At 29.9% G+C, this 15,353-nt stretch overlaps 1 protein-coding gene across 1 annotated transcript; it reads left to right on the plus strand.

The window, feature by feature from the left end:
• The first annotated feature begins 8,370 nt into the window (after nt 1-8,370).
• RAT5 (Histone superfamily protein) lies at nt 8,371-9,394 on the plus strand. Its single transcript, XM_047318346.2, has 2 exons — nt 8,371-8,657; nt 8,847-9,394. The coding sequence occupies exons 1-2, from the start codon at nt 8,469-8,471 to the stop codon at nt 9,063-9,065; spliced, it is 408 nt and encodes a 135-aa protein (XP_047174302.1). The 5' UTR covers nt 8,371-8,468; the 3' UTR covers nt 9,066-9,394.
• The last annotated feature ends 5,959 nt before the right edge of the window (nt 9,395-15,353 follow it).

The following is a 15,353-nucleotide window of genomic DNA, read 5'->3' on the forward strand; positions in this document are numbered from 1 at the left end:
TATCTGGTCATCAATCCCTTTTCTGTTTCTGCAGAACTTCATCTGAAATATTATTGTTTGGTTTTTAATTGAAAGAAATTAAAAGTTGGTCCTTTTGTCCTTTTGCAGACTCTAGTTTTGCGCTGGGGTGAGTTCTGAACATGTATTTTGGAATTGTTTGACCTGTTTTGTTTGGTTGTTCAGTTACATTGTTGTCTGGGCAATGTTCTGGGGTTTCGATGACATAAGTGTGAACTGTAAACCAGCGTAACTTGTTTCACTGATTTTATGATTTGTAGTATCAATTAGGTTGTGATAATGTTAAATTCTTGTTATTCATATGAGTAATCACAAGTTTAGATCATGCTGAGATTTTGAGTGTATTATTCTCTGGGTAGCATCTTTGTGGCTACGCAGATAATTGGCTTAATTCACTTAAATTCTTGCTTTATATGCAGAATTCTGTTGTGTGACATGTTCCCTTCAACATTATTTTTTTGTGGTGATTGGAACTTTTGACGGATAATTATTATTACATTAATTATGAATTTTAATAATAGTAATGAATAATCCCAAAACATATTATTTGTTTAATTGCAAGAAACGTTTAATAGAGCGTTTTAAAAATGAAGCAGGTTATTATCTGATATTGTGTGTGTGGAGTCTTATTTGATATTTGAAGGATTGGTATGGGTAGTATCTCTATCTTATGACTACTTATTCTTATATTTATCTTTGAAATTTTTATCTGATGTTTAATTTTATTAGTTGATTAGTATAGTTGTACATGTTCTTTTATTATGGTAATTTGTTTTATAAAAGATAAAAAAAACATAAATGTTTTGATGTTATCAAATATTTAGTGTAAAAAAGGCATTAAAATTTTAAAAATTAAATATTTTGATGTCTAAAATTATTTATAATAATAAAGAGTATAAATAATAATTGTTAACAAGAAGTCTCATGTTTATATTTTCCAAAATACAATACATTATTTGAAGGGGTAATAAAATTCTTAACTAAGGTTGTAATAAATAAATAAATATATATATATATATATATATATTTTCAGGATTTAGGAATTTTTTATAAATATTGAATGATTGTTATTTGATAGAGATTATAAAAAATTGTGTAATAAAAGACAAAAATGAGTTAAATTAATAAATTATCATGACAGAATATATTATTAAAGTAAATATTAACAAAACATATTTAATATTTTATTTACACATATATACATAGTTTATATATTGTAAATAATATATTTATATGTAAATTGATTAAGTATTTGACGAGGAGTAAAAATATAATTGATGGAAAGGTATGTATGTTTTACAAATCATACAAACAAAAAGTTTTAAGAAAAAAGAGTGTAATAATTTAAATACGATCATTCTCAAGTCAATATTTTCAGAGGGATAATATATATTTGGAATGGCTTTTAAATTATTCATTAATTATTACAGTAACTTTTCAGTTACTCATAAATAATAACATATATGAAACTATCTTTCAGAGCATGTTTGTGTCTAAGGACGAAGAAGCATAAATATATTATGTACAAATAAACATAACAATTTATAAAATGAAATTGAACAAACATCACACATAAAAATTATTGAAAAATGATATTTTAACAATAAAACTTGACAAATTTTGACACGAGACACGTGTTAAAATGTGAATGGTACACGTGAGAAATGAATTTTTAATATGAGAATGACGTAACAATGAGAATTAAGGCATGTTTCAAATTTTGGCTTCATTTTCTCATTTTTAAATTTGTAATCTGAGGAACATTTGAGAGAGAACCTCTGAGCGCGAAAACTAGAGAGAGACTCGTCTTCCCTCCACCTAGACACCATTGTCGCCGGAGTGTCACTGTACTGCTGGCGTTCGTAGGCAAAACGTAGGCGGTGTCATCTTCCCTCCACCCAGCCACCTAGTGTCATCGCAGTGTTGCCGTTCGTACGCGAAACCTAGACAGTTTCTTCTTCCCTCCACCCAGCCACCCAGTGTTGCCGTAGTGCCGCCGTGCGTACCTGAAACCTGCTTTCCTTCCACCCACCCATTGTCATCGGAGCGTCGTCGGAGGAACCACTTTTTATACAATTTATGAACAAATACGTGGCAAAGGAAGGATATTTACTAAGAGTCATTGTGCAGGAACATAACTGGTACCAAAGGCAAAATAAGTAGGTACATCAGGTGAACGTTTTGCACAGGAAGGTCAACTATGACCAGGAAACTCATTTTGGAGTGCCTAATTTCTTTGTCATCATTTTTTTCAATTATAAGTAATTTGCGACCAATTTTTATACAATTTATGAACAAATACGTGGCAAAGGAAGCATATTTACTAAGAGTCATTGTGTAGGAACAAAATTGGTACCAAAGGCAAAATAAGTGGGTACTTCAAGTGAACGCTTTGTACATGAAAGTCAAGTATGACCATGAAACTCATTTTGGAGTGCCTAATTTCTTTGTCATCATTTTTTCCGATTATAAGTAATTTGAAACCAATTTTTATACCATTTATGAAGAAATACGTGGCAAAAAAAGTCATATTTACTATGAGTCATGGTGCAGGAAGAGAACTGGTACTAATGATAATATAAGTGGGTACTTCAGGTGAAGTTTTTGCACAGAAAGGTCAACTATGTACTTGAAACTCAGTTTGGAGTGCCTAATTTCTTTGTCATAATTTTTTCCAATAATAAGTAATTTGGAACCAATTGTTTTCATCATTGCCACTTAAGCCAATTTATTTTCATTATTCTTTCTACATACAACTGTGTACATACAATATTTCATAAATCCTGACATCCAAATTTAGTACGGACTGTAGTGCAAACATTTTAAACATTGATCATTCTGATCTTCAAATTTCATTAACAATAAATGTAACAACTACTTTTCTTTCAACATTCTTAAGAACAAATATGTACAGGCAGCATCAATACATATTGAAAAAGTTCTTAACAAACAATAAATAACTTTGCAAAAATCATTATTCCCCAACATTCTACAAAATGCCTAAATCTTGCAACACTTTATTCCTCCGCACATTGTCCACATCCAAAATCCATTCACAAACATATTGCTCCCTAACATGTTGCAGTTCCTCCTGCAAAGACAAAAATGCACAACATATCAATAAAATTCAACATTTCTATGAAAGCTCCACAACATGAAAATTTTTACAACTTACAGTTGTGTAAGTGGGCATTGTGTTTCCTTCGTATTTCTAAATGTCATCCCACAACTCCATAATTTTCAAAACAATTACTCCATAATCAAATCTACAACAAACAAAGTCCAACAACAAAATAATGATATTTAACATATCAATGATACAATAAACTATTATATTTACAAAAATAAACATTACAAACTTACAAGTTTGGTTGGATTGGAGTTTGTAAGTGTTGTACCTCCAACGACGATTTGTTGTCTTCGGAACAATTCAACAAATTACTTATAATTGGAAAAAATGATGACAAAGAAATTAGGCACTCCAAAATGAGTTTCATGGTTATAGTTGACCTTTCTATGCAAAACGTTTACCTGAAGTACCCACTTATTTTGCTTTTGGTACCAGTTCTGTTCCTGCACAATGACTTAGTAAATATGCTTCCTTTGCCACATATTTTTTCATAAATTGTATAAAAAGCGGTTCCTCCGACGACATTCCGACGACAATGGGTGGGTGGAAGGAAGCACAGGTTTCGCGTACGCACGGCAGCACTACGGCGACACTTCAGCAACAATGAGTGGCTGGGGGGAAGGAAGACGAGACCGTCTAGGTTTTGCGTACGAACAGCGGCACTGTGGCGACACTAAGTGGCTGGGTGGAGGGAAGACGAGTCTCTCTCTCTAGTTTTCGCGCTCAGAGGTTCTCTCTCAAATGTTCGTCAGATTGCAAATCTAAAAATGAGAAAACGAAGCCAAAATTTGAAACCTGTCCTCAATTCTCATTGTCACGTCATTCTCATATTAAAAATTCATTTTCCACGTGTACCACTCACATTTTGACACGTGTCCCTATCAAAATATTGTCAAATTTTGTTGTTAAAATATCATTTTCCAAAATTATTTTAAACTTTTCGAGCAGAAAATTTATAAGAAAAAGATAGAAATGATAATCCATTTTATATATATATATATACACACACACACGTGTGTGTGTGAGTTTGTTAATTTACATAGTATACCAAATTTTAATTGATAAAAAAATCTTTATTTATAAAAAAAATATTTTAAATATAAAGTATTTTAATAAATTTTTAATTTTTTTAAAAAAAATATTTTAAATAAAGATATTTTAATAATTTTTATTTTTAATTTAAAATAAAAAAAATAAAATTAAAGATTATGCAAATAATCTTAATTTTAAAACTTAAAAGTCATTGAAAATATTTTTGTCATTGTTATTTAAATTAGAAAACCATACATACATATATATATATATATATATATATATATACGAATTACTCAATGAAGTGCGAATATTGTTGTTGGTGTACTCCTTTCACCAACTCTTCTTAAACCACTTTCTAGCCACCGAATCAACTCTCCGAGCATATAAATCTTTATCTTAATCCTTCCACTACCTTGACATCTTTAAACACTCACTTCTCTTGAGTTCTTTGTCTCCCATCAAAGAGTGGTGGTGACTAGGCTTTCTCCTTTGCTTCTCCCTTTCTCTCATTCTTTCAATGAAGCACTTGGAGCAACTTCAAGGAAGGGAGAATTTGGGCAACTTGTGGTGCTCAACCTTGTTGTCTCATTGTGACACCATTATTCCTTCAATATGAGGGTTTACAAGATGCCTCGGAGGCTACAGTCCTCCTTGTATGAACATCCCCCTGCATACACTTTGACACAACTCGGCTAAAGCCACAAATTAGCCCAAGTAAAACTGAAAATCTATTTATGAGAAAAGAGTAAAGAATGTACAAAAGAATAAAGTTTAAATAAGTTATCAATTGCACAATAGTCTAGTATAGACCACGAGTCCCCGGCAACGGCGCCAAAAACTTGTTAAGATGGTTCGACAAGTGCACCGAATCGTTTCAAGTAATAAAATCATGGTAAGACCAGATATTGTTTTCCTAAGAGACTCGTAATACTAGAGAATTGTGCGATTAACAACTCATCTAGACTCAATAGAACAACATTCATTTACAAGCATGTGCAAGAAAGATAAATTTACACATAATTACATGGTTGGACTTTGGTGTTGAAGACACTTAGAAATGGAATATACTAGAAATGATATGAAATGACATTGTTAAGGTTAGGTTTCACCAATTTACTCTTGTGCATACAAAATTTCATCTCCTCTCCATTAATTAACTAAAGTCAATCCCACATGCTCCACGCAGCCTCCAAGAGCTCCAAATAGTGAAATCGTGCCTCCAAACCACCAAAGACCCTAACCGCTTCACGTTTTAGGTTTAAATAGAACAGATCTGCCACATCAGCGAAGGTCACGCTCAGCCCCCCTCTTGAGGCGCCCGGGCGCGAGAGGTGCGCGAAGACTGGTGCTGAGCCCCCTTCCTAGGGTGCCTGGGGAGAAATTCTGACAGTAAAATGGCGCTCAGCGCCCTTTGCTAAGGGGCGCTCAACGCGAGCACACCAAAGATCAGCTTTCGACAGTTTGTGCAGGTGGTGCTTAGCCCCCCTGAACCAGGGGGGCTCAACCTGATTTTTCTGCACTGCATCTTTTTCTCTTTTTCCGCAAATCTGCTTACTTCTTGTGGTTGGTTCAACTCTATACATTGTTGGAGATTCTTCCAAGCACATTATTAGCTACAAAATAAGGGATTAGAGATGAAATTACATCAAAGTAGGCCAAAACACAATTATTCATAAAACTAAGATAAAAGAGAGGATTAAGCAAGTTATAAGCTAAAGGGGAGCTGATTTTGTCTCTAAAATGAACCTCAAATAATGGTAAGAATTACCGTTATCAGCTCTCAGGTGCCATACCTGAACTTGAAACTCTTCTTCAATGACCTTGGACACTTTCCATAAATCTTCAATTGATTTCTAAGACCTTCTAGACATTGTGAAACATTTGCAAACACATTTCTAGCTCATAATAGCTACCTCAAACCCATTTGATCACTATAAACTACCCAAACTCACTTATACTCCTTCTACTCCAAAACTTTAAAGACTAGGGGTCTAAATCAGTTTGAATAAGCACAACAACTCACCCAAACCATCTAATTCAACACCAAACAAACATTTTTATTAATATATCGTCATATATACACCCACATACATACAAACAATCACAATTTCATACATTATAGTTCAATTAAAATGCAAACACTAGATTCACTTACCTTACACCGAAGCTATAGAGATTTAAGAATGCACACCCTTTGCTTCTCACATAAGGAATTCTAGAAACACCTACAAAACACTAAATTGTGATAGGAAAGAGTCCTTGAGATATGAGATTAACCAAGAATCAGGAAAAGAGGTCATGAAACACAAAAAAGCGAAACTTACTTGCTCAAAACTAGAAACTGATCGGATAAAAACATAGACCTCATTGATATGGTCGATTAGACACCTCCTAATTGTCAAAGATGACTCAAGAGTTAAAAAATTAGAGAGAAAGTAGGCAACTGAAGAGAATGAATTTTAGAGATAAGACAAATGTTTTAGATAATCAGACTAGTTTAAAAAATTCTATTACATTATCAAATAATACTCGATTTCATTATTTTAAAACAACTTTCATATTTAATATTTTATTTTTTCTGTTTCTCTATTTTGGAAACATGAAGTAGTTAAATCCAATCTATCCCACTTGTTATTATAAATATAAGTTAATAGAATATAATGAAAACAAAGTTTAAAATAGTTAAAGTTTTTATAATTTTCTTAATATTTGATAATGAACTATAATAATATGAAATAAGGGTGTAATTTAAACTTATACAATACTAATTATATTAAAATAAAAAACACAGTGATGAAGTATTAAATTTAAATTTTGTTTTTAAAATCTTTTAGACACTTCTCACACAATATATATAGAATATATTCTGACAATAACGTTATATATTAAATAAGACAATTACGAGACCTCGTAAAGTACAATAACTGAAAGTTTATAACTTAATAGTTATAAAAATATGTCAATAACAAAGGTCAATAAAAGTTATAACATATTTTAATTTAATATACATATTTTTAAAGCATATTGGTAGAATAGTCTTAAGATATAAAATAGATGTTATATCTGTTATGTGTTATGTTTATTTTATATCTGAAATGAATCTAATTTGACATGAGTTTATCAAAATATTTTCAGACTTTAAGTAAAAGAACATAAAATGTTTAATATATATATATATATATATATATATATATATATATATATATATATATATATATATATATATATATATATATATATATATATGTGTGTGTGTGTGTGGGTGTGTGTATTATATGTGATTACTATACTTTATTATAATAAATAATTATTTTAGTTTTAAAATATAGTTATATTTAAAAAAATGTTCAAATAAAAAATAATCAATTTAAAAAAAATCAAAGATTTAATTGATAAAGTAGTTATTTTAATTAAAGTTTTTTGAAAGTGTAAAATGGGAACAAATTATGTATTTTTATATAATGGTATAGAATATCCTAATTAATTAGAGCTTTTATTATACAAATTTTGTACAAAATTAAAATGAAAGTGGGTCCTTCCAAGTTGTTCAATTTTTCTTTCCATTTAAAACTGTTCATTCATCAATTGTTTAGTTTTCTTAAGTCATTTTAATATGAGACATTATATCTATCATAAATATCATAAATTAATAACATTTAATATGTGTGATGTAAATTTAGGACCATTAAACTATTTTTACAACTATCATCAGAAAAATAAAATACTAGATTAACCAAATACATAAAGCAAAATTAGTATTTGTTTTTATTTAAAACATGCAATAGTCTCTCTTAATATGATCAAAAGGGTAAATGTAGGTTGAATTTTTCAAAAGTAAGTTTAGATTCTATCTATACCTAATAAAATGGATTGAATGTATATAATTGATATCCATTTTAATTAACTAGATAAATTAGGTTAGGATTTTTTTCAAAAAAATTAAAATTGAATTAAATTTAAATTTAAATTATTTTGATGATTAAAATGTCCATTGAATATGGATTGGGCTAGGAAACTATTACAGTGGGTCACTTAATTAACATCCACCTCTGAAGCCCACCTTGATCTGAACCGTTTGTAAAAGTGCAATCCAACGGTAGGAATCATCGATCCGTGTCTTTCAATGTCATTGGCCGAATTTACAGGCAACCTACTATATAAACATCTGAACTTCATTTTCAAATGCACTCTTTCCTCCTGTTACCTGACTCAGTGGAACTTGCTTGCAAGGAGACTTCTAGCATCCCAAACATTTTTGTTCAGGCAACTAAGTAACGGTTCATCAATGGCAGGACGAGGCAAAACCTTAGGATCCAGCGCTGCTAAGAAGGCCACCTCCAGGAGCAGTAAAGCTGGTCTCCAATTTCCAGTCGGCCGTATAGCCAGATTCCTCAAGGCTGGAAAGTATGCCGAGCGTGTTGGCGCCGGTGCTCCTGTCTATCTCGCCGCTGTCCTTGAGTATCTTGCTGCTGAGGTAATTCCTAGTGTTATTCGGATTCTCTATATAGATTATTGCTTGATGTGGTTAGATCTAGGGTTTGAAATTTGATGAGGTTCGTTTCTTCTATTTTAGGGAATAACCATATAATTATCAACAATTGGATGATTTCAAATTCCTTTTCATTCTGGCTTCAATTAATAATTTGGAGTTTGATGTTTTCAGGTTCTTGAGTTGGCTGGAAATGCCGCTAGAGATAACAAGAAGACGAGGATTGTCCCTCGCCACATTCAATTGGCGGTGAGGAATGATGAAGAGTTGAGCAAGCTTCTAGGTGACGTTACCATTGCAAACGGTGGTGTTATGCCTAACATTCACAATCTTCTGCTTCCCAAGAAAGCCGGAGCTTCATCCAAAAGTAGCGCAGCTGACGATGACTCTTAAATCTGGCTTCGTTTTTAGAAAACCTTATTTAATTTTATTGGCTCTCGGTTCTCTGCTTCGTAGGATTTTGATCTTCCGTGATTTGTAATTGTAGTTAGTGGCTCTGTTAGGGATGTTGTTTATAGAAAACGGTCTCACGCTAGAAGAAATATTGATGAAATTGTGGGTTATTTTCATGTTTCACGGTGAAGTCTTGTTATTAAGTTTTTAACATAATTGTTATTCATAAAACTCGATTTCATCTAGCGACTTATACATCGCTTCTTGGAGTTTGATGAATTTGTTTGTTAATATTTTATATTCTGTCTGCGCACTATTAAGCGAGATCACCCTTCGATTGCTTTTATACACATAGTTTCAGACACAAACTGATGCTTTTGTGGCGGATGAAAGGGTTTTGAAATATTCCAACATGTAGGTTTTGAAAGATAAAGAACATGCTTTTTGGTTTTGAAAGATAAATGACATGTTTTGGAGATTTGATATGCCGATTGAAATGTTCTACTTTTAGTTTTAAAATATGGAATATTGTTTGTTGGAAATTGTTACACAGTGACACTGTTTCCAAGGATGAATAATAGTTGTAGGTTTCTGAGTATTCGACTCTTGAATCTGAGTAAGTTTTAAAATTGTTTGGAGTTTAATAAGTGATTGAAACTAATTCCTGAGGTTACGAGGGAAGGAAAATGGAATTCCTATTGCGTGATTTCCTTAGAAAAGGATTTGTTAACATCTTCGCGGGAAAGGAAAGGATTATGGCGGGAAGTTTGTGGCCATAATTCCCAGAGGCAAATTACTTCAATAGATGAATCAATAAGCAGAAGGTTATATGTAATTTTTCTAGAAAATTAAAATTTTTGCAAAAGTAATGAATTCTAAATAACGTTATTAATTTAAAATTATTATATAGAAAATGTACAGTGTTATTGTATTAATGCCTTTAAAATGACATTGAAGTATCCCAGCAAAGAAGGCCACAGAAATAAAGTGAAAATTGAATTTTCAAATTAAGAGAGAAAATAAAGAATGAAGGAGAATACAATGTTTTTGATGAAAATTTGCTACAGATTTAATTGAGATAACTCCTTTAAAAAATTTATTAACTAATCAAATTACTTTCAATTTTTTTATTTTAATTATTATTATTTTTTATATTTATTTAATTATTATATATATATAATTATTAATTTATAAGTTATTTTATTATTAATCTTTCTATATTAATAATATTACTATTATATAAATTTATTATATTATATTATATAATATAATCAATTATATTATTGATTATGTTTAGGTATATAGAGTGAATATAATCGATTATATCATAATCTATTACAAGTAAAATTATCAAATATTACTTCTCTTTGATACTTCTTTTTGTTCTTATTAGTGAGGATGTGCTAGATAACTTCTAGCAAATTCTGGCAGAATATTTTTTCATATCATTATAAACTAATACCATCTTTTTTACACTTTCTTCTCTGTCCCTATAGTACTCATTTTAATATCAACATAATAAAGGATAGTTTTGTAATTGTATACAAGTTGTTGATTTTTTATTTTTCTTTTCTACTACCTTCAAACTTAATTTGTTTAAATACAGCAATTGAAACATAGAAAAGGAGAATACATATTTCTATTTCAAGTAGAGGAGAACGAATACATGGTGAATACTTTTATTTCTGTTTTAACTGGAAAATAAATATTTTAAACTTACTTAATTATAAAATAAATATTAATTATGAGTCATTTTAGACTATCCATTCTAAAATTTTTCAATTTGAATGAAAGAAAGTGAAATCAACAATTAAATAATCTAATGCAAAATAATAAAATCCAATTAAATAATACATTTAAAAGTAAAATATTTTTATACTTTTTTTTAACAAGAATCTAAAATTTTTAAATACATAAAAATATAGTTACATATTAAGAGTTTTTAAGTTCAGAACCTTTAATTAGTTGAAATGAAATACTTTAAACTCTGACGAAAAAATAAATTAAGTGCAACAGGAAAAACTCATACTCTTAATCTTAACATTTTAAGTAATTAAAGTGACAAAAAAATGTAAATTTAAGAAAGGGAAGTGTAAGAAAAATAATAATTTAATAAACTAATAAGAAAATATTTCAATTAATTGAAGCACAAATATAAAGTAGAGAAATCTAAATAATAAATATTTGATATAAATTAATGAATAAGGATGGTAAGTTATATCCATAATTTCTTCTTTAACGAGTGATTGTTCATTTCATATCTTCAAAATCAATTTTTGTTTGTCAATGATGATCATTGAGTATCTGATAAAGGTCTTATAATGACAAACTTAATTTGAAAGCAAAGGTAATAAATATTTAATTAATGAATCACCTACTATTTTATTTTTTGACCTCTATTTATACTTTTTAATGGGTTCTTTATTAATGACGACTTAATTACGATTCAAATATAACTAATAATGATTAAGCCGTTAACCAGCATAGTTTTATGAGTTAATCCGCTTTACCTTGACTAGTTGGTTATTATGACACTAATGCACTTTTGACTGTCTAGTCTGGTGGAAATCCAATTGATTTTGTCTAACTACTAGTTGACTCGACGAGATATACTATACATAGGCTCCTAAGCTCGAGCCTCATATAAGTTGTGAAGGAGTTTGTACTTTGACTACTCAATATTATGTGACGTCTTTTGCGTTTGCTACTTGTGATTAATTATGACGTATAACTATGTTTTCAACAAAGAGGCTTTTTAATTCTTCTTGGTACTTGTGTTACATCCCATTCATTTTATAATGAGTTTTTTTATTAAGTTGACCTAATTAGGGTCCAAACATGACTAATCACGAGTCGTTAACCACAATAATTTTATGAGTTAATCCACTTAGTCTTGACCATTCAATTGTTATGACAATAATGTATTTTTAATCTAGTGTGAGCAATTCCAATTATTTTATAGATTGACAACCCATTGTATAGCAGTTGACCATAGAAATATTGTATAAAGAGAATATATTTTTTTATTTACTAATTTATCCCATTTTGAAGTTATAAATTTATGTACGTTTTATGCTTTACCCTTTATCTAAAAAGTCGTTCTATTTAATTTCTATTTTTAAACTAAACTCAAAGATTATATTTTTAAATACAGAATTATGTTGATACGTCATATATATTTTTAATTGTTAAATATACTCTTCTTATATATTTTTTATATATTTTCTATCATTTACTTATTAATAAATATATTTTTCTTCTTATTTTCTCAAGAACTAACTCATTTCTTAATTTTGTATAATTTCATCATACTTTAAGACTCATCATTTTCTTAAATAACACTACTTAAAAATAAATTTTGATATTTTTAACTTAAATCTCAGAGGAAACTCTTAAATAACATTACTTAAAAACGAATTTTGATATTTTTGACTTTTAATGTTAAAGGAAACTCTAATGTCTTAGCTAAAGATGTTAAATTGACAACGAACATTCAAGAACAATAGTCATGTGAGAGTTTGACATCCCTTATCAAAGGGTATCACAACAGACCGACATCATTTCTACCTGAAATTGGGTAGGATTTGACGCTTGTTAGGGAGATATGTCAGAAGACGTCAACTATGGTATTGTCTGATGTCCTTTAATGTTTGTTAGTGCTCTAGCAGACGTAACTAACAGACGTCAAATGCTTTTTTTTAATATTTCTTTTATATTTACCATTTACTAAAACATGAAAAACAAAAAAATTCCATCAAAACTTAGAAAATTTCCAACACATATTATATATCAAAACTAAAGCTATTAACAAAAATTGTAACTACAAACACTAATGCTATCAAAACTATCATTAAAATAAAACTAAAAATTTCATAATAAAAAGCTTGTCCTAAAAAATTTTCAAGCAAAATACTAATGCTACTGTGGATCCTAATCAAAATCTTTTCATTCATTACTATCAGGATCCTTTTCTCAAGTCCAGCGCAAAGAACTAACCCTTGAGGTTTGGTATGATCATAATAATGAAGAGTTTAAAGAGTGACAAGAAGCATAAAAGGAATAGCATAAGGTTTTCTCATACTTACATTTTGCCTATTCTAGTTTTTTTTCTCTTAGTTTGATTATAAAGAAGCTTATATATTCTTCTTTTCTTTAAGGTGAAAGCAATGTGGGACTTCACATAGCTTGGACTTAAAAGAAAGAAAAAGAAGAATAAATAAGTCTCTTCTCATTTTATTTGTTTGTATTGCAAGTTATCTTATGTATAGTTTTAGTTTTGATATTTAGACTAGTTAGGTAGGTTATATATCATTAGGAAGTTGTAGAATTAAGAGATGTGGGACTTAAAATAGCCTTGAGAGCTGCTGTCTAGACTTATAGGGATTAGATAAACTGCACTAGTTGTTAGATGTTTGTGTTTTCAAATGAGCGTTTAGGAAAACATTTAATAAAGAAAGCAATAACACAAGTATGGTTTGCTCCAACTTGAGTTTCGTCTAGTTCTTCCTTAAGACCTCTTAAGAGGTTCAACTAATCTTTTACAAAGGTTATAACAAATATCAATCACTTCTGGTTTACAAGTATTTTCAACCACTTCTGGTTTACCAAATATTATCAACCATTCTTGGTTACAACCCTAGACAAACTGTCTAAAATATTTAACTCCATTGAGTTAAACAATACACGTGTTTGAATTCACTTCTAAATCTACAAACACAATCAATGTGTTTTTGGTTTATAAGTACAAATTTAAATAACTCTCTAAGAGAGGATATATTCAATACAATCAAATATGAAAACTTCAAAAGACTTTTTCTCTTTAAAAGAAAGACTTACACGATGTAAGCTTAGAAGAAGAATAGCAACGTAATGATTCAAAGAATTGTTGTTATCATCTTTTCTTCTCTTCAGCGAGTGCTCTTTATATAGCCAAGAAAGATCCATTAGTCAAAGAGAGTTGACCTCCTTGAGAGTAGGTTTCGATTATGAAAATTTGTACTATTATGCATCTTGGAAAGAACAACATTGCTTTAGTAGTAAAAGTGTGTACGACTTTGGAAAAAGCATAAAGCTTTAAGGAAACATTCCCAGAATGTCTTCCTATTTCTTAACGTCTTTCTGATCCATGCGCAAAGCTTTTGAATAAAGCTTGGTATTGTCATTATATGCATAAATAAAGAGAACAAAAGCAAAACTACAAAGAAGTAAAGTACATGCATTTAATGTGCTTACGTTTAGAGAGCATTTAGGCATGATTCATAGTATAAGCGTTTAGCATAAGTCTGTGCTTTTAAAATAGTGTATACACAACGGTTAACATTGCTTGTCTTTAGATGCACTTTTTATTAAAACATAATTTTTATCCTTTATAACTTCAGAAACATCATTGTTTACCTTGTGTTTATAACATGTGTTTTAATATTCATTTCTCTTAGATGCTTTACTCATTGAGTGATATTTCGTTAAGGGTTCTATGTTAAACTTCAAACTCGAGTTGCTAGATAGTATAATCTATCTAAACAATCTTGTCTTAACAAAATCATCCTCAAAAGAATTGATTTCCACTGCTAATGGTGACACAACCTCTGTTGTTGGAAAAAGATCCTTAACTTTTACTAATAATTTTACTTTGAGTTCTGATTTAGTTGTTCCATCTCTATAATATAACCTTTTGTTTGTTTCTCAAATTATTACAACCTTAAATTGTATTCTTATTTTTTAGCCTAATTTTTATTTAAGGACATCAGACCACACAGACGATTGGTTATGGTGTTAAACAAGGAAGATTATACTACTTGGACTTGTTGTAGAAAGATTTTGGAAAGTTAAAAAACGCTTTAATGGTATAATTCTACCAAACAGAAAGAGGAAAATGAAATGTGGCTACGACATCATCGCCTGGGACATGCTTCATTTAGTTACTTGAAAAAATTGTTTCCTTTATTATTTGCAATTGATGTCTCCATTTTTCGTTGTGATGTATGTGAACAAGCAAAAAACCATCTTATTGCTTTTTCACTCGGTTTGAATAAAAGTCTTGTTCCTTTTATGCTTATACACTCAAATGTTTGAAGTCCTTATGAGATTTCTACTTTAAGAGGATCTGGTTGGTTTGTTACTTTCATAGATGACTGCACAAGAATGACTTGATTATGATTAATGTAGTCCAAAGGAGAAGTGAACTTTGATATTTCAAAAGTTTCACAACATGATTGAAACCCAATACAATGCAAAGGTTCAAGTTCTTTGTAGTCACAATGATGGTGAATACCACAGTCTAGGCCTCAA

The sequence above is a fragment of the Vigna umbellata genome, chromosome 6 (genome assembly GCF_029865625.1).
Source record: "Vigna umbellata cultivar VRB3 chromosome 6, Vumbellata_1.0, whole genome shotgun sequence".
NCBI lineage: Eukaryota > Viridiplantae > Streptophyta > Magnoliopsida > Fabales > Fabaceae > Vigna > Vigna umbellata.